Source organism: Poecile atricapillus, chromosome 2 (genome assembly GCF_030490865.1).
Source record: "Poecile atricapillus isolate bPoeAtr1 chromosome 2, bPoeAtr1.hap1, whole genome shotgun sequence".
NCBI lineage: Eukaryota > Metazoa > Chordata > Aves > Passeriformes > Paridae > Poecile > Poecile atricapillus.
Window position 1 is genome coordinate 152,651,956 of NC_081250.1, and position 25,813 is coordinate 152,677,768.

At 47.3% G+C, this 25,813-nt stretch overlaps 1 protein-coding gene across 1 annotated transcript in view; it reads right to left on the bottom strand.

Annotated features, from left to right (window-relative positions):
* Positions 1 to 25,813, bottom strand: part of ZC3H3 (zinc finger CCCH-type containing 3) — a 127,341-nt gene that overhangs the window by 69,763 nt on the left and 31,765 nt on the right. The window contains exon 4 of the mRNA XM_058830034.1: positions 6,815 to 6,965. Coding sequence (XP_058686017.1) covers positions 6,815 to 6,965 — 151 coding nt within the window. The remainder of the gene's footprint in view (positions 1 to 6,814; positions 6,966 to 25,813) is intronic.

Here is a 25,813-nt window from a genome sequence, read left to right on the forward strand (position 1 = left end):
GGGAGTTACTGTTCCCTCCTGCCTGTAAAGGCTCCAATCCCAGCAGATGAATTTCACTTTAATGAGATGTCATTTTGGAGAATGGTTTAACATCCCTTCAAAAAAAATCCGAGGCCTAAAACCTCGTCAAACCACGTCGGGATTATTAAAAGAAAATTTACCACACAGACAAAATAAAATCAAACAAAATAGGAGCCGCCAATTCGCAGAATCCATGACACGGCCGTTTTTAAATGTGATGGAAAAGGCTTTCCAAGTTATCTGCTTAACCACAGGCTTTCTGTTTACTTCTCACTTTCATGTCAAATGAATTTGGGAAGAAAAAAATTGACAGGAACTGTAAGGCCATTCGTCACATTCCGACTCTGTTCGCAGATTAACGCAGCAAAAGCCGGGAAGGCGGAGGGGGGATTTTATCATCTTGATAAAAGGAAATTAACTCCCGGTGTCCCAACCTCTGCCCTCTGCTCATGATTCCCTCGCCTCTGTGCGGGAAGATCCCGGAGCAATCGGCACCAGGAGGTAAAATCCCACGGGAGCATCATCCCAATTAAATAAACAACATAAAAAGCTGTGCTTGAAACCCTGCAAAACTGGGAGATTGAACCACTTGTACTACTTAAAGCAGATCTGGCTCACAACATGCGTCCAAGTTTGTGCTCCAAACTGGTGGTTGGGACCCCACCTCTTGGACCCTAGAAGGTACAGAGTGATGGAAAAAATAAATGTATGAAGGAGAGAAGACAGCATTTGCTGAGATCTTTAAAATGCCCATCCCTGTCTGCTCACAATATATGAGAACGTCGATTAAAGCCTCTCCCGTCGGAGCGCTCGGCAATTTTCTGCCGTGGAAGCCGACGTTAACAGTTTTCCCTGTTTTCTCTGCAACTTTTGAGATGACGCCCCAGAACCAGAGAAATATGGATTTGCTCCATCCACTTTGAATTACAGCCCCAAATTCTGCTCTCTGTTCTGAGCTCCAACCGCTGACCTTCCAGGATCATCAACAAAGAATCCCAGAACAGTTTGGGTTGGAAGAGGCATTAAAAACCATCATGTTCCAGCCATGGACAGGGACACCTTCCACTGTCCCAAACTGCTCCAAATCCTGCCCAGCTTGGCTTGGAATACTTCCAGGGATGGGGTAGTTACAGCTTCCCTGGGTAACCTGTGCCAGGGTCTCACCACCACCCGAATCCAACCTTGGGTGGTACAACAAGCAACCAACATATCCCAAGTACTTCCCAACAGTTTCCAGAGGTGCCACAAGTGGTGATCCCATCCCATTTCCTGAATGGAAGGACTTCTTAGGGACCCTCAGAGTGCAACCAAAAAGCTCAGAAATGATGGAATTAGTCTGGTTTAACCCATTACTCTCCATCAGTGGGATTACGATGGATGACTCAGTGCACACTCTGATTGCCACAATCTCCAACACAAGAGGAAGATGGAAAGGGTGAGAAAGCTTCCCCAGAATTCCCAAGGATATGTTCACCTCCCCAAAAGAGAGGGGATATATTGAGTTAATTTCATCCATGGCAAGTCAACCACACTGCTCTGTGGGAACGAGGCACAGGAACTGGAATGCATCCAATGGGCAACACAGGACTCTATTCCATAACCCAAGATTCCCATTCCACCGGATTCCCACGGATTTGGGGAAAAGGGGTTAATTACACACTAACAGCACATCAGAACTGGCACCTGCAGCTCCACCCACTCCGGATTAACACGGAAAATAATCTACCACAGAGGGGAAGCCAAGTAACCTTCACCACCACGCGATCCCGTTGTCTCAAGGCAATGAAATTACTTCCACAGGGAAACTTGTAACGGCACTCAAGGAATGTCAGAAAAAGGGAAAGGAAAATCGGGAAGGCTTCCTGGGAACAGATGACAAGGGCTGGATGAAATGGATGGTCCCATCCCATGGAAGTGTTCATGGCCAGGCTGGATAGGGATTGGAAAAACCTGGTCTAGTAGAAGGCATCCCTACTCATGGCAGGGGAGTTGGACCAGATGCTCTTCCAAGGTCCCTTCTAAGCCAAACCATTCCATGATTCTCTGAACTGGATCACCGTTGGCAAATGGTGTCTAAAAGATGTTGTTAAGGGTGTAAAAGGAAATTGGAAACCCAAAACCACTCACTGTGTAGGAAAGTAAGGGATGGGACAAGGAGGTGTGTCTGTGTCCAAGTGACCTGGAACACAATATCCCAACCTCCTGCAGATGACCAGAAGGGATGGTGGTGGTTCCTCCTCCTCCTCCTCTTGGGTGCTCAGCTGCATCTCCCCTTTCCCAGGGAAGTGGCCCTTGCACCCAGCACTGTGGCTGAGCCCCATTTTAAAACCTACATCACCCACTTTATCTTTCAGCTCGAATCCCTAAAGGCTTCAGATCTTTGAAACACGGGGAGAAAATCCTTGTAATCACAGTATCACAGAATCATTTAGGCTGGAAAAGACCATCAAGTCCAAACTTGGACCAATCACCCCTTTGTCAACCAGACCAGAGCACTGAGTGCCACATTCAGTCATTTCTTGAACACCTCCAAGGATGGTGACAACTGTTTCCATCTTAATCTGTTCAACACGCTCCAGGCCACAGAACAGAACAAAAGAGAAGAAAATAAAAGGAAAAAAGAAAACAAAACTAAACCACACGAGCGAATCCTCCAGACGAGTTCCTTTCTCCTGAGCTGGCATTTCTCTGACAAATGTTGGATTATCTTGTTCTTTACTTATTTATAGTGCTGGAGGGGTAGGATTGTCCCTCAAGAGGCGCCGCAAAGTTTTCAGGAAGAAATATCAGAGTTTCCCCAGCAGTGCCAGACACAACTCATTATTTGCAGACAGGTGACTTTTGTTTTCCACACTTGCAGCAGGATTTGAGAAGAAAACTCTTCAAAGTGGGTCAGTGTTTCATTCCCCCACCGGGGGTCTATAAGCTCAACTCAAAGGGCTTTCTGCTCCCAAAAATGTGTCTTACAAGTGGTTCTGGCTCTCCATATGGAGAACTGGAGTCTTCTGAAGGAGTTTATAGGATCCTAGAATACTCTGAGTTGGAAGGGACGTGCAAGGATCATCTGGTCCAACTCCTGGTCCTGCACAGTGCACCTCAAAAATCCCACCCTGTGCCTGAGAGCGTTGTCCAAAATGCTCTTTTAACTCTGGAAGCTTTGGGACCATGACCACTTCCCTGGGGATCCAGGTTCTCTGGAAAACCTGAGCAAGGGCCTCACCACCCTCACAGAGAAGAACTTCTTCCTGATATCTAATCTAACGCTGTTTATTTTCAGTGGGAAGCCATTTCCCCTTGTCCTGTCACTCCTTACAAAAATTCCCTCTCCATCTTTCCTGTCACCCCCTTCAGGCACAGGAAGGCTGCAATGACGTCACCCTGAAGCTTCTCTTCTCCAGGCTGAACAATCCCAATTCTCCCAGCCTTTCCTTGTCGGAAAGGTGCTCCACCCCTCTGATCATCAATCCCAGAAGGCTTCTGCTGCCTCTGTGCAAGGTCTATGACATGTGGACATCCCATTTTTTTGGTGGCCACATCCACGCAGACCATGGAGAGGTTGGAAGAAGGAGAAGCACCACTGCCAAATCTCAGCACGATGCTTCATCCATCCCAACTCCTCCATGGCAAATCCCTCATCCCTTTCCCAGCAGAGGGAGGCTGTGAGGAGAGAGAACATCTCCCTCCAGGATTTTTAAGGGATGGCCAACCTCAATGTCACCAGGAGCAACCAAAATTTAAGGCCAGCAAATCGTAGCCCTTGTGAGCTGTGCTCCCAGCAAAGCCGCGGGAGATAAGGGGAAGGAGTGAAAAGGAGAATCAATAAATCTTAACCTCATTCACAATGATCTGGAGCTCTTATTAAGTAAATTAATTTAAGTTAATTTAACTCGATCATGACTCCCGATCACAGTGATTTAGTGAAGGGGAAATTGCATTAGGAAAGGCCACACTCACCAGATAGAAGAACGGAAGAAAATTAGATCCACTTAGCAATGTGAATTAATATGGAAATAGCAGGTGTAAATTTCACCTTATCAAGAGAGTGAAAATTATCTTCATAAATTTGGAGAAATAGGCCCCGAGTTGCTTATAAATCTATTTAAAACAAAAATATTACAAAAAGTGGAGTAAAATTAATTTAAAATATACTCCCACCTATTGCCTCGAAGAAAAGTCAGCAGTAGGGCCGAGTTTAATGCAACCCAGCAAGAAGGGGAGGATGGAATTAATTCCTGAGGGACTGACATCAGGTACCTCCAGCAACTCTCCCTGTCACTCATTTCCCAAAGCCACATCCCTCTTCATCTTAGTCTGATGATTTGGGGATTTATTGGCAAAAAGGGCGACATCCTGGATGTCCCAGCAAAGTAAAACCCTGGCACATTACTTCCAGATATCCAAAAACCTTGACTTCTATGAAGAAATCACTCCTTAGTGCCAGCTGGGAAACAGTTTGGGAGTAGCACTGGAGGGCAGCACCACCAGTTGACATCCCACTGCTGGCTTAAGGGCAAGAGGATATTAAAAATATAAAATTATTATAAAAACATTATGATTATTAATATGAAAAATATAAATATTAAAAATAATTGACTACTCAGTATGAAAGATGAAACTGAGGTGACTAAAGGGGCGTCCCACCATCATCCGAGTTTCTCCTTGTTTTGGGAAGAGCAAAGAAAATCAGGAAAAAAGCAGATCCTGGTGTGTTGCTTGTGACAGATCCAAGATGATGATAGGATTGATGGAGCAAAAACTCTGTAAAAACTCCAGGAGAAGCATTTGCCATGTGCTTCCTCCAGACAGGCCAGATGATTGATCACCCCCAGTGAAGGTAATTGGGAGACAGAAATTTATGGCTTCTTTAAAACATAATTGTTTTAATTTGCTGATGGCATTTTATCAAGATTTGTCTGAAGCAGTAAGATCTAAACTACACCAATTTAATGAAGTCGGAGATTAATACCGAGAAAATGATCCTACAAGTGGGAGATCTCAACCAATCACGGCAGAATGAGGCTGTTCTTTGGAAAATCAACACTGGGTTCAGCAAGAGCCATCACACAGATCCCAGATGTCCCTGCTCTGAATTCCATGCCTGAAGCTTTTCCCCTCCTTGATTCTTACCATGGATCCTCCATCCATCAACCATCCAGATCTGGAGTAACAAGGTGTGAGGGAAGAAGGTGAGCCCAACAGCTGGAGGATGAACTGTTCTCTATTAAGTAAGGCTGAAAATCACAGAATCATTTGGATTTCAAGACCAAATCTGGCCTGGGACACTTCCAGGGTGTGAGGCCCTGGCAGAGGTTTCCCAGAGAAGCTGTGGCTGCCTCATCCCTGGAAGTGTTCAAGGCCAGGTTGGAGCAACCTGGGATAGTGGAAGATATTCCCTGCCCATGGTAGGGGGTTGGAACTCAAGCATCTTAAAGGTCCCTTCCCACCCAAACATCTTGTGAGATTCCATGAAACTGCAGGAGGATGGAGCAAGCAAAAAATGACCTGGTTTGTTTCTGGAAAGGGAAATCCAGGAATTTGGTCCCAAGGATGTGCAAATGGAGGTGGCACCTCCAAGTGGAGCAGTAACTGGTGGAGAAAACCCAGAGCAAAAGGAGATCTGTGGATCTCAGGGATGATGCCCAGGTGGGAAAATATCACAGGCAAAAGTAGAACGTGAAGATAAAGGAGGAGGTGGTGCAGGTAAGGTTGACCATGAGCCCAAAAGGATCTCAGTTTCCATACTGGAAGAAGCACTTTGAGAGCAGTAGAGTACAGGAGATGAGGCATTTCTCAACAAAGAGCTTGGAAAACAGACAAATAATTGACCCAGCTTTTTTTTCCACCCTCTCTGTTTATCCCATACTTTGCTTCAGCACCCTGAACTCTTCCAAAACCAACCCTCCCTTCAGATACCGATTTGGGATTCCCAAAATTCACTTTTAAAGGGAAATATCAGACAAAGCCAGGCTTTAAAAACAATCACCACAATTTTTGTCCCTCCACAGCTCTACCATAAAAGCCACCAATCCTCAGGGCATTGCTGGGGAATGACTTTTGGAGAAAACCACCTGGAGCAGGGAGAACAAAGCCAGAGAAGAGCAGAGCAGGCTCTCTTTTCCCAAAATCCTGCCTGTGACTTCTGGCATTTCAGTGGGAGAACAAGTTATTCCCGACCTAAAAATAACCAAAATCTGTATTTTCACCAAACCCATCACTTTGAATCGCACCTTGTTTTAAAGGATCAATTGTTTTAACAAACTGCTTCTACGCAAGCTCCAGGTCTTGTCTTGGCCTCTGAGATGCTCCTTGGAAACATCTCCACCTCTATGGATTTAGGAATATTCCAACTAAAGGGTATGGCACCTTCAGTGCTTCCCTTCTTTAGGCAGTGACAAAATGTTTCCTGATGTTCCACCCATCCAGATAATTGGGAATAAGCGAGTTTGGGACAGCACCTACATCCTGGTGTAAGTCTGGAGCATCCAACACGCTCCCCTTCATCACCAACACCTGCATATTTATTCATCCTCTTTTCAGCTTATTTAACTGCTCCATGGAAACAATTAATTCCAAGATGGAATAAATAGGAAGCCAAAGGCATAAGCTGCTGGCACCAGCTCGGGATAACACAATTCCTAATATGATTTTACACTTTAAGTCAATAAACTCAGAGTAGACCAAACAAAGAGACAAATTAAACAGCGAGGATGCAACAGAAAAACACAGAGCCGACGTGGGAGTTCCTGTGGCTCCCACATCCCAACCAGCTGCATTGCAGGGATGGAAGAATTACCTGGATGTCATGGGGCGTCTGGTCTTCCAGGTGGGAATGGGGCTGGTGAAGGATGATAAGGCTGGAGACACCACGCTCTTCTTCACGATCCTGTAGCGCGTCTTTATCACCTTGTTGGCTGGGGAGCTCTTTACAAAGTGGAAGCTGGATCCTAGGAGAAAAAACATGGAAAAACAAGCCTAAAATTCAGGTGTGGATGAACATGGGAGGGATCTCACTGACATACTCACAGAACCATGGAATTTTTAAGGTTGGAAAAGACCTTTAAGATCATCAAGTTCAATGGCCATTGGTCCCACATGCAACTTGAGCCCTACATCCAACTTTGCAGCACCTGAAAAAAGGGGTGAAGTTTCGGGAATGGGACCACTATGGCTGATGGTAACAGAAAGGTCTTGATGGGCTTGAGACTGGCTTTACCAACCAAAAACTCTACCACGGCAATCGTGGATTCACCAACACCTTGATCCTAACATCCACACTGCAAATAAATGTATGCCTTTAATCCTTGGCAATTTCATCCCCAGAGTGTGGAAGTCGGACAGGGCTTGGAGCAACACGGGATAATGGAAGGTCCCTTCCATGGACAGGGAACTGGATGAGCTTTAAGCTCCCTTCCAACCCTACCCATTCCCGGAATCTCTATGTTGCAGGATGATCTACATCCCGGGTTATTCCGCGGAATGTTTTGTGCAATTAACATGTTTGACTGTGGTTTTCCTCCACAAGCCGTTTTTTTTCCCCAAGCTTTCAGGAATGCACCTAATTGCCCGGCTTTTATAACATACAGCTGTAACTACCCAGATAATTAAAGCTGACACTCCATGCTGAGCCTCGGTCTCCAGGTTTTATAACTGATTTAAAGGGTCGGCTGTTTTTCTTGGAGATCCTCTCATTAAAATTACAGAGAGGTCGGGAAGAGAAAAGTGGATTGTTATTTCCACTGAAAACATTAAACCCATCCCCATGTTCATCTCTGTGAGAGGAGGGAGAATAAGGTGGATTCCCAGGTAAACCAGGAAAAATAGGGAAATACATTTTAGAGCTGACACCATTCCCTAGAAACAAGGGAACAGCTCCCCCATTTCCCTTCAACAGTGGCAACATCAATCCACAACTTTACAGTTTCACACAGGGAATATTTTCCTTCTTGAGCATTCCCAACAAGTTGATGACTTGTGTTGTCTTTGGGAGGGATCAGGCAACACAAATTTCCAGTCCCAAATTCAGCAGAAAAGTTATAACCCCTGGTGATGGGAAAAGGCAAAAACCAGGCTCTGCCATGACAGGAAAATGACGAATTTTTTGTGATAAAGATGATGCTCACAACATTCCACAATCTGAACCCATGGGATAAAACATGGAATTAAAGCATCTCCCAAGTTCTCTTCCAGTAGAAACCATTTGATGATTCAATGACTGGAGGAACTGAAGCCACTTTAGAGGTGAGACACTTCAGAGGTCACTTTAGAGGTGAAGCAAGAAAAGACAGAGGAAAGAATGTGGAAAGCAAGCAGGATTTCATTGCTTTCCCTATCCCAGGATTTTAATTTTTTTTTTTTGTAGCAGATCAAATTCTTCAGGGCAGTGACCAAACCTCTGTGTGGGCTTTTAAAGCCTCTGCAAGGCTGAAGCTCTAATTAGAATTAAAATTGCTCCCAAGTACCAGCAAATTTGGGACATTTTTCCTTCAGGGAACTGTATTCAGGACAAGAAAATGTGGACAACAAAAGGACGGAGGTGCCAACCCCCGCAGGGACCAACACCACCCACACAGTAAAATCCCAGCTACGGTGATGGTGGGATTGCCCTGAAATCATGGACTCATGGAATGGTTTGGGTTGGAAGGGACCTAAAAATCATCCAGTTCCACCCCCCTGCCACGGGCAGGGACACCTGCCACTATCCCTGGTTGCTCCAAACCCTGTCCAACTTGTCCTTGGACACTTCCAGGGATGGAGCAGCCACAACTTCTCTGGGCAATCAGGGCCTCACCACCCTCGCAGGGAAGAATTTCTCCTTAATATCCCACCTTAATCTGCCTTCTGTCACTTTTGTCACCCAGAGCATGTGGACACACACAACCTCTCACAGATGCAGCACCAACCACGTACCCAAAGCAGTTCCATCCCATCGGGGAAGGAATGAGAGACACAGTCCCATATCCTTCCCAGCCAGCAACTGCACAAGTTGCCCCTTTCCCTCCTCCACTCCAACCTCACGGAATAACTAAGCTGGGAATTCGCTGAATACATAATTAACATTTTTTTGCCCCCACGCAAGCTCGAGCTGCCACCAATCAACCCAGAACTGCATCAAACTCCTGCCTGACAAGAAAGAGAGGTCCCAAATTATTGCAGGCATCCCCCTCCTCCTCCTCCTCCTTCCCCAAAACAGGCTGGCACCTGGTAAACTCTATTCCCAGAGGTAATTGGATGGTGTATTCATTCCGAAGCTGCTCCTTGGAAAGTGCCTGATGCGCGACTCCAGCATTAACCACCTCCTCAAAGAGCCTCTCCGAAGAGCTCCGTTTTCTATTATTACTTGCTAGCTGAGGGGTTTTGTGTAGATAATCATGTTATTTAGACAGGATGTTGGTTTAATTCCCTTCATTACAGGCTCCCAGGGTTGTAATTTTTTCCTCTCCGCGTGATGTATTCCCCGTGGCACATTTCACTCAAATCAAACACTTCACGCTTTTATTACAAACAATACCCCAGCGTCCCCCGTTATCAGCCCGGCGCACACATCCCCACTCCTCGCCGCGATCCAGAGGTCACTTCTAATGACTAATCGATCTCATTAGCTTTCCTAATTAAAAACTTTACTACCGCCATGGAAGACAAACTACAAAAAAACTGCTTGCATCATATTCGAATGGGATATGAGCATCATTTATCAGCCAGGGCCGCGCGCTGCTGAGCTCGGGGCTTTCTGCGGAGCCGCGAATCCCGCGGGCGCTGCTCGTGCCTCCTGTTCCCAGGGAAAAAAAAAATCCTGGTGCAAACTCTAAATGTAGAATTGTTAAGGTTGGAAAAGACCTCTAAGGTCATCAACCCAGTGCTGCCAAGGCCACCGCCAAGCCACGTCCCCAAGTGCCACATCCATGTGGCTTTTAAATCCCACAAGGGATGATGATTCCACCACTTTCCTGGGCAGCCCAAGCATCCCTTCAGTGAAGAAATTTTTCCTAATAGCCAAACAAAACTTCCTCTGGTACAACTTGAGGCTGTTTCCTCTTTTCCGATGTTGACCTTGAGATGGGGAATTTCTTGCCAAAATCTCTTACCAGGGTGCTACAAGCAGGTAGGATCCAGGAGCCACCAGCACACGCATCCCTTAGGAATGGGGTTGGATGCAAGGGTCCTTATTTCTTCTCTTATTTTCCTGAGAGAAGTACCAGGAATTGGCCCTCTGGGGAAGCTGAAGCAGGGAGGGCTTAAAAAGAGTTCAGTCCTGGAATATTTTACATGAGAAGGGCCTGGAGAAACCTTCTTTTAAAGGAGGCTTAAAAGAAAGACGGGAAATTACTTTGGACAAGCAAATGGAGTGACAGGACAAGGGGGAATGGCTTCCCAGTGCCAGAGGGCAGAGTTAGATGGAATACTGGGAAGGAATTCTTCCATGTGAGGGTGGGGAGGCCCTGGCACAGGCTGCCCGGAGAAGCTGTGGCTTGGATGGGGCTTGGAGAAACCTGATCAAGTGAAAGATGTCCCTAAAAGCTGTGTTGACGTGGCACCTGGGGACAGAGTTTAGCGCTGGCCTTGGAAGTGCTGGGTTAACATTTGGACTTGATGATATCAGAGCTCTTTTCCAACCATGATTCTGCCATTCTCAATTCATGAGGCAAGAGGAAGATGATGCTGTTCAGGATGGATTAGGGAAACCACAATATTGGTGGAGTAAATCCTGCTCAACACTGATAGGAAAAAGAAAGTTAAATAAGCAAGGGGAACTTCCGGAGGGCAGATTCCCAAATCCAAGAGATTATTGCTGCTTTTGGAAAAAGATAAGGGATAGAAAAGCTTCTTGTACAGGCACAGGAATGGCCAAAATAGCTAAAGTTAGTCATGACCTGGGTGCCACAAGGTCTCACAAGGAGATTGTCAATCCTTGGCCACCACAACCCTTTCTGTGTGTTTCCATCGGGGCTCAGTGCTGAGCTGAGTTAATCCCGATCGGAGGCGAGACGGGAAGCAGTGAGTGACAGGTACATTGATCTTCCAGCACTTGGAAGCAAGACGGGAGCAGGGATGAATGCAAATTGGGGAGCAGAAGCTGAACCTTGGATACGCTGCCAGGACCGTCCCCAGTGCTGGGGAAAACCTCAGAGATTAAAGGGATGCAGCAGGACTACCCCAAAGAAAAAAGCAAAGCAGAGACCAAAAAGCTCTGATAAAACCAAAATGCTCATTCCAAACAGGCATGAGGGGGAAAAAAAAAAGGTTAAGGACTATCAGGACATGTTTGAAGGAGCCACCAGCGTGTCCCACCTCCTGACAGGGGGTAAAAAACTCACACTTGGAACCCAAAGCAGCTCCAGAAAGAACTGAAAATCTCTGCTGAAAGATTTTCTGGAAGCAAACCCTTCCCAATATGAAGATGAATCCCTTACCACGGAAATTGCTCCAGGTGTGGAAGGGAAGATTCAGCAAAACCCATTGCTATCCTCAAATGCCAGAAGGAAGAGGATGCTCAACCAAAGACATCCCAGGCTGCAGCAGGACCATCACACGCATCCAGGGATACTCTGGGATCACACCTTCCTCTTTTCCATGGGAAAAGGCATCCCTGACTCAAAACAATTTGCTGCTGGCTTCCATCATGTGGAGCTTGAGATGACAAATGTCACGGCGTGGAATGAGGCCCCCACATCCGCTCTTTGTAAAATGTCTGCAAGACCATTTCCTAATGGATCTGATCCTTCTGCACTGTCTCCCACCTCATGGATGAAGGGAAGGTGGTGGAGGAGCTTTTCAGGATTTTAGTAAGAAAGTCCAAGGGCAAATTTGGGGGCAGCAGAGGAGTTTGCAGCCAGGAGCAACCTCAACAGCAGAAGCACCACAAGGAAGCTCTGATGACCAGGATGACCAAGCCTCACTTCCACTGTGACAGCCGATTACAGGGACTGGGAATCCCAATCACCGCCCTTTACGTCAACCGAGAGCCAGGCTGCTCCAAGCCCCATCCAACCTGGCTTTGGACATTTCCAGGGATCCAGGGGAAGCCAAAACTCCTCTGGGAATTCCATTCCAGGGCCTCACCACCCTCACAGGGAAGAATTCCTTCTCAATATTCCATCTAACTCTGTCCTCTGGCAGTGGGACCACATTCCCCCTTGTCCTGTCACTCTATTCACTTGTCCAAAGTCCCTCTCTGGCTCTCTTGGAGCCCCTTCAGGCACTGGAATGGGCTCTAAGGTCTCCCTGAATCCTTCTCTTCTCCAGTTTCAGATTTCAGCTCATCAATGGGTGCAGAGGTGGATAAACACCCAAATCTTCTGGGGATTATCCCCAACACCACTTGCTTCCCTGGATGAGAAAATCTGTGGATGGGAAAGGAAGAACAATGGAGGGAAAAACTGAGAAAAATAGAGAGAAGTTGTGCAAAAACAAGAATCATGGAATGGTTTGGGTTGGAAAGGACCTTTAAGATCATCGAGTTCCAACCCTCTGCCACGAGTAGAGAGACCTTCCACTAGACCAGGTTGCTCCAAGCATTTGGAAATGATCTTCCACAGGGATAAATCCATGGGAAACACGAATAAAGTTCTACCACAGTTCCTCCACCAAAAGCAAATGGTTCTGGTGTTTCCCGTCCCAGCACACCTGGATGGCGTCACTCCTGAGCCACGCAGCTCTGACACCTTTTGTCCTGGCTGCCAACTTGGCCAAGTCCGTGGAGTTAACAAAAGCTTTGGGATTACTGTAATGCTGTTAGGAATTCAGTGTGAAAGCAGACACCAGTATTAGGGATGATTATCCCGGAGCAGGTTCAATATGTTCCCACAGAATGGCACAGCAAGAGGTTAATTATGTTGCGACTGGAATCAGCTTCCAAAAGGACCATCCTTGGGTTTAAGAGGGGAATTTAATTTTCACACTCATTCAGTTCCGTGCTCTTTCAAGAGCAACAGCTCTTTATGCCAGCGTGTAAACGATGCTTTATGATCATGAACTGCTGCTTAATAGGAAATAAATCCAACTGATCCAAAGTGCTTTACCTGGGACCTGGAGCAGGGCAGCTGCTCCCGTTGTCACATTTTGAGAGGACGGGAGAAGGGCGGGATTTGGAGCTGAAACATTTTAGAGGGCTCCAAACCTGTTGGAAAATTTGCTTAGCATGGCAGCTGCTTTCAGCTGGGAATATTTGGGAAATTAATACCGAATCTGTTTGGCTAATTCCATTATGTCAATCGGACCACAGAAAAGAGGAAGTTCACAGAATCCACCAGGAGCAAGGCTGCACAGGGGTCTGGCACTTGGAGATGAACTGTAAGGAAACACCCATTTTCGCAGGAAGAGTATTAAATTCATGGAATTGTTTGGATTGGAAGGGGCCTTAAAGATCACCTTATTCCAAAACCCTTGCCATGAGCAGGGACACCTTCCACCAGACAAGGTTGCTCCAAGCCCTGTCCAACCTGGCCTTGGACACTTCCAGGGATGGGGATTCACAACCTCTCTGAGCAAATCCATATATCCTGCTCAAATAAATTCTGTGGGTCTGGGTCTGCCTCCAGAACTCCTGGGTTTAGGTGAAAAATAACGGAACTTCTGTTTCCAGGAAATACAGAGTGGGAAAACATCACCCAACTCAAAGGGGAAAATTCCAGCAGCAGGAAAGGGAGGGATTCTGCCCCTTTGCTCCGTTCAGGTGAGATTCCATCTGGAATTCTACATCCAGCTCTGGGGTCCAACAGCAGACAGATGTGGAACATCTGGAGCATGTCCAGAGGAGGCCACGGAGATGCTCCAAGGGATGGAGTCCCTCTGCTCTGGAGACAGTTGGGAGAGCTGGGAATGTCCAGCCTGGAGAAGGGAAGGTTCCAGAGAGACCTTATTAGAGCCTTCCAAAAATCCAAAGGTTTAGAAAAGCCCCACTATGCATGGATATGTCATGGGGGAACAAAGTGAACCCTGAGCTGTTGAGAAGAAAGAAGGGGAGAGAGGAGAAGAGCATCTGGAAAAGCTGGGGATGGCACAGCCAGGAGAAATCCGACAGCAAGGAAACACTGGCAGTATGTGTGACAGAAGCAGAAAGAAAAGCAGCAGACGTGAAAGTCACAGAGCTCCAAGAAACTCCCTGGAAAAATGCGACTGCAAAAGACACTCAGGATTAGCCTCTCAAAAGGCTGAGGTCCTGTAATCCCTTTCCAGCCCACTGGTGCAATCCCAACTTCCATCTGCAGCTGGGATGATGTACAGGATGGATTTTAGTGGATCTGGTTTAGTGGACGTGGTGTCTTTGGGGTTTGGGTGTTCCCAGGATGCTGAAACATCCAGTATGGAATCAAGGAATGTTTTAAGTTGGAAAAGAGCACTAGGACCATTAAGTCTAACTGTTACCTCAGCACTGCCAAAGGCCACCACCAAACCATGTCCCCACATGTGCCACATCCACACATTTTTTTAACCCTTCTAGGGATGGTAATTCCACCACTGCCAAGGGAGCCTATTCAAATGCCTGACCACCTTTCCATGAAGAAAATTTTTACTCCAATATCCAATCTAAACCTCTATTGGCACAACTTGAGGTCATTTCCTCTTGTCCTTTCTCTTGAGCCCGACCCCCATCTTCCTGCATCCTCCTGTCAGGGAATTGTGCTGAGCCTCCTTTTCTCCAAGCCGAACCCATCCAGCACCCTCAGCTGCTCCTGGTGCTCCAGACCCATCCCATCCTTTGTGGAATACCATCCCTGGAAGTGCTCAAGGATGTGTGGATGTGGCATTTGGGGATGTGATTAGTGGTAGCCTTGGCAGTGCTGGGGGAATTGTTGGAAACCAATGATCTCAGAGGTCTTTCCCAACTGAAGCCATCCTACATTTATCCACACAAGAACAATCTGTATCATTTTCCAGGGGGGTCTGGGTCACTTCAGCCCCGCCAGCTCCCAGAGTCAGGTGATTTTTCCAAGTACAACTGGCTTATTCCCTCCAATCCCAAAATATGGAGAGAGGCAGAGACAAAGGGGTCCAACAAGGTCTTGGTGGGGACAGGAGAACACATCACCAACCTCCCAGTAACCCCAGTAACCCGACCAACTCTGTCACATCCCCATTCCCACTGCCAAAAAGCCCCAGGATGGCCCTTCCAAATGTCACAGGAGCAGAAGAGCCTTCCAAGGATGAGGAGACCCCACATTATCCACGAGGAGTGGCAAGAGGAGGTCACACTGAAGGCTCTGAACACCGTTTTCCCAGCTCCAGCCCGTGTTAAAGAGCCTGAATGGGTCTCTTGAGCATCGGCCCTTGTTCAAACACAACCCTTATTATTATAACAAAAGAGGGTGGTGGGTTTTCTTTCCCCCCTTCCCTCAGTGAATGATTATTAATGTGTTTCCAGGAGCTGGATCCATTCCTCTAAATGAGAGCGGGATGGCAGGAGGAAAGCTGATAAATGCCCTCCTCCCCCCGGCCTCACGGCGGGAGCTGCCAGGGGTGCTCGTTCTAACAAGCTGCAGATGGAAGACAACTGGAATAACAAAGTATGAATTTTTATGAGTCTAATAAATCACTCCACTTTTCCTGCTCTTGATCGTTTCCAGCACTTCAGACACCAGAAAAACCCCGGCTATAATCAAATGGGTTCAGGGATCTCGTGTTCACGCCTCACCGTGGCACGGGGAGAGGTGGCTCTGCCTCAGGAAACGATGGGAGTGCTCGGCGGGCTGGAATTCCATTTGCATTCGTGCTTTAGGATTGACTTTTTATTATTTTATTTTATTTAAATTTAACAAGGAAAAATTTGAATCTCATAGGTATTCCCCACCCTCAAAGCCACTTATACAACTGAAGGCCACCCAGCTTTTAGCTTCCTAAGTATCCACTTGAAAAGAACCTGACCTGACTCCGGCATTCAGCAGAGGAACTTGGATAAACTCAGGGAGATGGGAGGAAAACTTTGAAGGCAGAAGGTTCATTAAGAATCCTTTAATTCTGCTTTCTAAGCTTGGATATAAAGCAGGTGATAGACAGGCTCAAAATCCATCCCAACAAGAAACAAAGGGATTCAGCTACAAGTTGTAACCACTGAGTAGGTGCACACGGGTTTGCCAAGGGAGCTATTTGCCAAAAAGCCAGAAAAGCATCACATCCATGGAAAGAAACAATCAGGACATTGTTTTCTTTACCAAAAAACCACTCTTGAAAACTCCCGGATAGAGGGGAACAGAACTAAAGTCAGATACACCACAGTAGTTCCCTGACCATGGAAAGTGGGGTTGGAATGAGATTATCTTTAGTCTCTTCCAGCTCCAACCGTTCCAGGATTCCATGTGGTTAAGCAAAGGAGAACCATTGCTCTACCTCAGCCTCAGTCCCTCAAGACCAAGTAGAGCTACAGGATCTTTGAAATCTGGAAAAAAAACCACTCTTTATAATCACAGAATCATTAAGGCTGGAAAAGACCTCCAAGATCATCAAGTCCAATTTTTGATCAATCCCCACCTTGTCACCCAGACCAGAGCCCTGAGTGCCACATCCAGTTATTCCTTGAACCCCGCTAGGGATGGGGACTCCACCACCTCCCTGGGCAATTTTCCAATGCTTAACAACCCTGTCCACAAAGAAATTTTTCTTGAACTGGAATTAATGTCACAACACTCCCAGTCCCCCAACACTGATGCTGACAGTGAGTCCCCATCCCAGTGTCCCAAGCCTCGACACTTCACCTTCCTGAAGGAAGGATGCCGAGTTAACAGGGAAACCTGTTGTTTCCATCACCCTTATGCTGCCCTAGTCTTTAATCCATCCAATATGTTCTTTTTCCCTGCTTTTCATTTGCTTTTCCAGCACTGCACTGCATCAGGGAGGGAATTCATCTTTGACAAACATTTACCGATTATCAAATCACAACTGCAGCCGCCGACAGGGGCAATAAGTCACTTTAAGCAGCCGCCCGTATTCCAGGCTCAGGAGTTTGGGCAGCTCCTCGATGACAAATCACTCCTGTCAAAGCCGCGTGTTCCCGGCCGCTCCGGAGCCGTGTTCCCTGTTGTTCCACGCTACCTGGTGTTTAATGACAACACTGTCAGACTAAGACGAAGCCACTGCGCCACCGACTGCCAAAGCCCCATTAGAGGGAAGATTGAGACCCTACTCTTCCCAAACTCACTCAAGCAACACAACCCACGAGTTTTTATAATTACAGCGCGAGAGCCATCGATCCCGTGCTGACATCCAACCTATCCCTATGAAATGGGAGTAGTTTGCTGGCTGACAGTTGCTATAGATTATTGTGGGTGGGTTGGTTGTTTTTTTTCCCCCCTTTTTATCCATCGCTCGACAAAGCTCAGGATGGATGGGAAGGAAGAAGAGGAAAACATGTGCAGTCTTTTCAGTGCTGTTTCTATCCCAGCTCTTTCCCTTCAAAGCGACTTCAGAGAATCCCAGAAGGATCTGGATGGGAAGAGACCTTGAAGATCATCCAGTTCTGAAGCTCTACCACAGGCAGGGACACCTTCCACTGTCCCAGGTTGCTCCAAGCTCCATCCAACCTGGCCTTTGACACTTCCAGGGACGGGGCAGACAAAACTTCTCTGGGCAATCTGTGCCACAGCCTCACCACCCTCACAGGGAAGAATTCTTCCTTATTTCTGCTCTAAATCGTCCCTCTTTCAGTTAAAACTTTCCCCCTCGAGGAGGAGGAACATTGCTGTTGCTTTAAAGAAATGTGTTCATCTGCTTGAAGCCGTTACAGGATCCGTTAAGTTCCTATAAATAAGGAATTTCACAGCCTAAGCTGTGCACAAGCATCAGGGCATGTGGTTGATTTCCTTGGATTGCCCATTTGCGTGATCCAGCTGGATGGTTTTGGCACTCATCCACTTCTCCCACCTCCCCAAAGACCACGGCTTCAGCTGTGCTGGAGGAGAAAGAATCCAACGGCATTGCATGCTCAGCATGGGGTTGGATGGCACCAAGAGGCACCCAAACCTTACCCACCATCCCATTCCATGGGCAGAACTTAAGGATTTGACCACTAGGACTTAAACGACGCAAAACCACCATTCCTTCACCAGAGATGGAATTTTCTCATAGGCCTGATCCTAAAAAAACATCCTCTTCAGGATGGGGTGCAGTGAGAGGGAGCTTAAACCATGGAAACACAATGCCAAGACGTTCTCTTGGATCAAACCCACACGGGGAACAGGGTCACTGAAATTTATCCTGTGAAAAACAGGATTACAAGAAGGAAATTCCCATTGGCTACATGGATGGCTCAGGAGAGCCATTCCTACTTAGAAAATCCCAAGTAAGCACCACAAGACTTTGGAATAATTTTGATTCAAGATCCTCTCAGGCACATGGTGAAATTCATGGGGTATCCTGTGCAAGGCCAGGAGTTGGACTGGATGACCTGTGTGGGTCCCTTCCAACTCAGGATATTCCATGATTCCTTTCAGTCATGGTTTTGAAACATAAAGGCACAAAGATGAGCCCACGTCACTATTTTAGGAAAAGGAAAAGAAGAAAGCTTTGGCACTAGTGGCTCATCAGTTCCCAAGGTCAACAACATCATAATAAGGAAAGCTTAGACCTCCAAGTCACCTGATCCCAACCAACTTTGCTAAATCCAAGGCTGCTATTGAAGAAAGGAACAAAACAAAGAAAAAATTCCATTTTTGGTGGAAAGCAAAAGCTCTTTTACCCAGAATGTCCATAATCCCACCTCTACCCTCTGATCCAGCACTTTACATTCAGGTTCCTATCCCTGCATCCCTAAGCATCATCCTGGAGCATGTGCCATCCCATGGGGCAGCATGTGCCTCTCCAACAGCACAGCTTGAAGGAAACGGCATCCGGCCAAGGCCAGGTTGGATTGGGCTTGGAGCAGCCTGGACTCATGGAAGGTGTTCCTGCCCATGGCAGAGGGCTGGAATTAGATGATCTTTGAGGCCTCTTGCAACCCAAACCACTTTCCTTCAATCTTTTTCCATGACTCCAAACCTTCAGGGGCACCACCTGGATTCTATTCCAACAAAAAATTAAGTTTTCCAGAGCCTGAGTGATAGGTGAGCAGAGCATTCCCTTTGTCACATCCTCGGGATCACCCAGGGGTGTCAGTGTGGGAAAGGGAAAGAACAACAAATCTCCCTTTTCCAGCCTCTACATCTGACGAGCTGCTCCAGACAAGGGGGGGAAACATTTGATAAATTTTCATTTCCTTTCTGAAGCTGTCAGGGAATCTTTTTATTGACAGTGCTCCAGGGTTTTTCCATAGCCTCAGGGAAAAGAGCATGTGCTCTAGCTTGTTATTTAACCAAATACATATTTTGGAGAGAGAAACAGCTACAATGCACCTCCTCCTCCAAATAAATCCTCCGAGTGTGAGTCCTGAAGAATTCCATACGCAAAGTGGCAGCCTGGTTCACATCCCCTGAAGCATGAGGGATGACTGTGGGAAGATAAACCCAGAATCTTGGAATTGTTGAGATTGGAAAATACATCTAAAATCATTAAATCCAACTGTTAACTCAGCATTGCCACATTCACCACTAAACCATGTCCCCAAGTGCCACATCTACACGTTTCTTCCACATTTCCAGGGATGGAGATTCCACCACCGTGCTCCAAGGGTTGGAGTCCCTCTGCTCTGGAGCCAGACTGGGAGAGCTGGAAACACCCAGCCTGGAGAAGAGAAGGCTCTAGGGAAACCTTAGAGCCCTGCCAGTGCCTAAAGGGGCTCCAAGAGAGCAGGAGATGAACCTGGGACAAGGGATGGAGGGCCAGGACAAGGGGGAATGGCTTTCCACTGCCAGAGGGCAGGGATAGTTGAGCTAATGGAAAGGAATTCTCTGAGGGTGGGGAGGCCCCGGCACAGGTTTTCCAGAGAAGTTGTGGCTGCCCCATCCCTGGAAGTGTCCAAGGCCGGGTTGGATGGAGCTTGGAGTAACCTGGGACAGTGGAAGTTGTCCCTGCCAATGGCAGGGGGTGGAATGAGATGAAAGATCTCTTTCCACCCAAACCATTCCCAGATTCCATGAGGACACAAGGCAAGGGCACCAAGACCCGGCCTCAGCACAGCTCCAGCCCCTGAGATCAACAATAACCCAACAAACAACATCCTAAACCAGGATATGGCTGGATTTTAAAAAGGACCATGGGCTAAATCACTTTGGATTTCCTGCTGGTTCACAGCTTGATGGCCTCTTGTCCAAAGGTCAGAAATTCCCTCTCCGAAATCCCCCCGGAATAGACTCTCTATAAAAAGAACCAGGAGCTCACAGCAAATCCCACGTGCAAACCATAAAGACGTAATCCCTGGAGCTCCAGGGATTCTGTACATGCCACTGGGAGTGTGAACAGCCAGACTCCCAGCCCAAATCTCAACTGCAGTAATGCCTCCCAAAGTTTTCCCATTGGCTCCCAGAAGATCCGTGCACTGGCTGTTTCTTGGGACCTTAGGATTTAATCCAGTACAGCAAATCCTTCAGGAGGGTTTATGACCAAGGAGTCAAAAATTTCCAGGGTGGCTGAGGAGTTCCACAAAACCAGGTACAAGGTTTTACAAAGCGTCAGTATATTTTCTTCTACAATAACCCAAAGTGATCCATGGTCTTGGAGAATTTATGTCCCATGTGCAGGAAAACTTAATCTTATGTAAATGAAGGTACATAAATTAAATGACCAAATAAAACCACTGGAAAAATTAAAAGGAGGAATAAAGGAAATCCTGTATCACACAATTTTATCATGATGGGGTAGAGGGTTTCCACTGCAAGAGGGCAGGTTTAGACAGGATATTGAGAAAGGATTCTTCCCTGGGAAGGTGGTGAGGGGCTGGGATGGAATTCCCAGAGAAGCTGTGGCTGCCCCATCCCTGGAGGATGGGTTGGACTTTGGTTGGACTCGTGGCTTGGAGCTGGATGCTGTAGAGAGCCAGAAGGTCCCCCTTGAGACTCCTTTTCTCCAGGATGAGCCCCTCCCAGCTCCCTCAGCCGCTCCTGGTGCTCCAGACCCTTCCCAGTTCCGTTCCCTTCTCTGGACAACAACAAACCCAAAGTCTTTCCCATGAGCTCATCAGTGCCACCAACGTGACGGAGGAAAGCACCAATCCCCCCAGCTGCCCCCACTGCCCACAGGAGCACATGGAAAAGGCAGCAGGATTTTAGGGAAAGGCAGCAGGGACACGCTATTAACCTTTCTCTCCCAGGGTTCCTGATGTGTCCACACCAAAGCCGGGCTGTCATCACTCACTTCCCGTTGTTTGGCCAAACTCGTACCGTCTCCAAGAAAACAGTTTGAAAAACTCTGTCCCCACAACCCCCCCTCCCTCAACTCCTCGGAGCACAGCGGCACAAAACGCCTTTCCTAATGTTTCACACTCGGAGAGCTCCTCCAGCCCGCGCTCGCCGTGTAATCCCCACAAAGTGCTTCCCAAAACAGCTGCAGCTCTCCTTAATTAGTCTCCGCGGGCAACGGGCATTAACGATTCAGTCGGATGAGCGACTATTTCTGTGTAAACCCCGCGCGCTCCCCCTCGAAGCCTCTCTGTGCATCCATCAGGAATGGCTCCATTCAGCAGTTGAGCATTGACCTTTTGGCCAAACCCTTCTGGAAAAGCCACGTTAGGAGCAGGTGACCAGCAGTGGATCCGAGGAGGCGTCTCCACAAGGAAAGCACTGACCAGCTCCAAGATCAGTGGGAATTCAAACCACCTGCAGGTCTTGGGAGAGAAATGGTCAAGACAAATAACCAACTTCCAGCCCCTGGATTTTGGGTCGATAGTTCATGGATTTGGGGTAAACTCTTAAATTACAGCTAGAGCTCACCATGTTTGCTCCAGGGCTCCTTTAACGGGAGCTGCATTCCAAGAAACTCAATGTCTTTACTCAGGCAAATGGGGCTCCAGGGTCTGAACAGAAGGGAGCGGGAAGATGTTTATCCCATCAAAGCGTTGTCTTGACTCAGCAATTCCGAGGAAGCCTTCAGCAAAAATAACTCCTTGAGCAGGAGCAGGTTCTGCAATAAAACCCAGCCACTGTGTCCACCTAGTGCCTAATCAGGGGCCAGGTTTTAAAAGTAATTATAATAATTAACGGGGGGGGGGGGGGGGGGAAAGCTGAGAGCTTGGGAATCAGATGTTCATGGAAAAGATGGGCTTGAGGAGAAAACAGCTGAGCAGGTGGTGATTTTACCACGGGTTTTAAGGTGTTCAAGGCAGAAAACAACTGAATCTCATGTTAAAATATTCCTTGGATAGTTGTGCCTGATGGGGAATAGACTTAAGGGTCAAAGGGGTCTGTCCACCAGCCAAACCACCCTCTGGTTTATTAGGATATCCTGAGTTGGAAGGGAACCACGAGGATTAACGAGTCCAACTCCTGGCCCTGCACAGGACATCCCAAAAATCCCACCCTGTGCCAGAGACCCCTTTCCAATGGCTCTGGCAGCCCTGGGGCTGTGACCATTCCCTGGGGATCCTGTCCCAGCACCCAATCACCCTCTGGGAGAAGAACCTTTTTCTGATATCCAACATAAACCTTCCCTGACACATTTCCAGCCATTCCCTCAGGTGCTGGCTGTGGTCACAGAGAGCAGAGATTGGAGCTGCCACTCCTGAGGAAGCTCCAGATCCCAATGATTCTTCCCTCAGTCTCCTCCAGGTTTTCCCCTCCCTTCATCGAGTCCCTTTGGGACAGCTTTAGATCCTTATTTCTGGGATTACATGTTACAGCTGTTTTTTCTCCGGGAGCTAAACACATGCTGAACCCACTGACCACCTAACTTCTCCTTCAACCAGTTCCAGCCCAAGGAATGATTCTTCCACAGGGGGCTAAACATCCTCAAGAATATCAAAAGCCAATCAGCTCAGCAAAATCTTCCTCCAAGCTCAGCACAAACCTCAGGAAGAGGCTTCTCCGGGCTGATTTTCTCCTCTTGATGTGCCTGTGTGAGTCCCAGAAGCGGCAGAAAAGTCCCCAGACATCGCCTGGCTCTCAGGTGAAGAAATGTGCTTCCTTCAGGATGATGGCTCCCAGGAATCCACGGAGCCGGTGCCGTGCCTCCAAGCAATCTGAGGCTGGGGAGAGCCAGCGGAGCAGCACACGGCACATTCCTCCTCTTATCCTTTGTCTCCAGTTTTTTCCCTTCCTGCTGGGCACAGGAGGTGCCCATGGGATCTGCTTCCCACCCTGAGGAACACTGGAAGAGGCACCCCTGGAGCAGCACCTTCCATCAGAGCTTCATTTGTAGCTGGAGATTTTCCAGCCCCTCCAGGAGCTCCTCCGGATCCGAGGGTGACACAAACACCGAGCGGCACCGCAGGCTCTCAGGACGTTCCCAAAGTCGCTCCCAGGTGGGAAAAGACATCCATGTCCTGCTCAAAACTCCAGAACTTCTCCGTTAACTTGCTGCTTCCCAGAATCCCTCTGGATTCCCCCATGGATAACACCATCTGATACCTCAAATGTCACAAAAACTTCTCGTGGAATAAATCCCAAACCTCTCCCTTGATTAACACAACTGGACATAAAACAACCCAAACCAACTAAAGGTTGTTTCATATCATAAACCACCTTTGATTTTTCCTACCCATAAAACCCAGGACAATATGGAAGGAGGAGAAGGAAGGACGATTTTTATCCATAAAGTTGGAGTGGAATGTCAATATTTATCTGATGGAAATTTATAACGAGCTTGTAAGTGATTATTGATACAGGGATCAGGAATTTGCACCAAATTGAATGCAAAGCAATGACAGCACCACTGCCAAAATACACCGTGGGTGTGTTTATTCTATAAATATTCTATTCCCTGCTCCCACAGAAGGGAATCCCAGAAACCTGGTCTAATGGAAGCTGTTCCTGTCCACAGAAAGGGTTGGAATGAGTTTAAGGTCCCTTACAAAACCATTCCAAACCATTCTGGGATTCAGGGTATTCACAGGATTTGCAGGAAGAAAAAGAGAGAATGAGGGTGGATTTTCAGGGATAATTAATTTCTGTGGAGAACCTCTGGAACACAAATGGGAGCTGGGGGAGGAGGGGGCTCAGCCTGGAGAAAAGGAGGCTCAGGAGGGACCTTCTCACTCTGCAACTCCCTGACAGGAGGGTGGAGCCAGGTGGGATCAGGATCTGCTCCCAGGGAAGAAGGGACAGGATGAGAGGAAACAGTCTCAATCTCTCCTCAAGGAGAGGTGTAAGTCGGATATTGGGAAAATTTCTTCATGGAAAAGGTGGCCAGGCACTTGCACAGCTGCCCAGGACAGTGGTAGAGTCCCCATCCCTGGAAGAATTTAAAATCCATGTGGATGTGGTACTTGAGGACATGGTCAGTGGTGACCTTGGAAGTGCTGAGGGAACGCTTGGACTCAGTGGGCTCTGAGGTCTTTTCCAGCCTTAGTGATTCCAGGATTTTATCTCATGGACTTTGCATTTTGCCACCTGATATTTCCCTGAGCGCTCCAGCCGCTGCTTTTCATGGAAGGAAGGAGAAATTCCTTTCTCCATGCAGCTTCCTGGGAGCAACGAAGTGGGAGGATTAGGAAGGAGGGAATCAGGTGGGGAAACTGAGGCAGCATCCAAGATACTTCGCTGGAAAAGCAAAGGTCACATCAGTGCTGCCCTCACTTCCAAGGATTTCCCTCCCTTTCATTAAACACCTGATCCCTTCTCCAGGAATTCAGGAGAGAGGATAAAAGCAGGATGCAAACAAAAGAGCTGCTCTTTTCCGGCACCAGGCGTTGGAAATGGTTGGAGTCTCCACGATAATTGTGTCCGTGTGCAGGGTGGGAAAGTGGCTGGAGTCGGGTTTCCGTCCAGCCATGAATTCCCAAATTGTGGGGCTATTAATAAATCCCGGGATGCTGGGACAGGGCCATGGCATGCCAGCTGTGCCTCTGGATTGGGAACAACTGCGTGCTGGAAGTCTGGACCAAGGACTGTGTGGCCTTTTCCATAAAACCAGTCCCAGCCCCACCACTGATCCCACTGATTTAGGGATAGCTCTGCCTTCCAACTCACAAAATTCATCCTTAAAAAGTGGTTAATCTGGATCGTTACTTGGAATTGCACTAAATCCATGCAGAAAAACCTCAAGCTGAGGTCTAAAAGAGTTTTAACCCTTTCCAAGTGTCAGGATCTAGGGACAGGTCTCAGGATCCAGGGACTGCTCTGCTCTTTACTTCCCGAAATTTCATCCTTAAAAAGTGGTTAATCTGGATCCTTACATGAAATTTGGGGTTAATTCTGCTGCGAATCCCTGCAGGAAAACCTCAAGACGAGGTTTAAAGGAGCTTTATCCTCTGTCACATACCAGGTCTCAGATTCTAGGGATCATTCTGCCCTTCACTTCCAGAGATTCATTCTTAAAAATCTGAATCATTACACAAAAAAATTTGGATTAATTCTCCTGCAAATCCCTGTAGGAAAACCTAAAACTCAGTTTAAAGGGGTTTTAACCCCTGTCACATCCCAGGTCTCAAATTCCAGGAATCCTTCTCCCTCCATTTAAAAAGCGGTTAATCTGGATCATTACATGGAATTTGGGATTAATTCTGATGCAAATCCAGGCAGGAATGAGCTCAATGGGGAATACTTTGGTCTTCCCTTAGGATACCCCAGAGGAATTTTTTAACTCAGCCCTCAAGATCCCATTTTTCTGAATTTAAAAGCAAGAAAATCAGGAAACAGAAGGACAGTCTTCCTAGAGCAGACAGAAGGATCAACAGTAAAAACAAGGATAAAATTCCCCAAATCACCTTTTTTTTTTTTCCTTCCAAAGCTGCTTTAACACTTCCTTGACTGCCCTAAATCTTAAGGAATCCCCTTCCCAT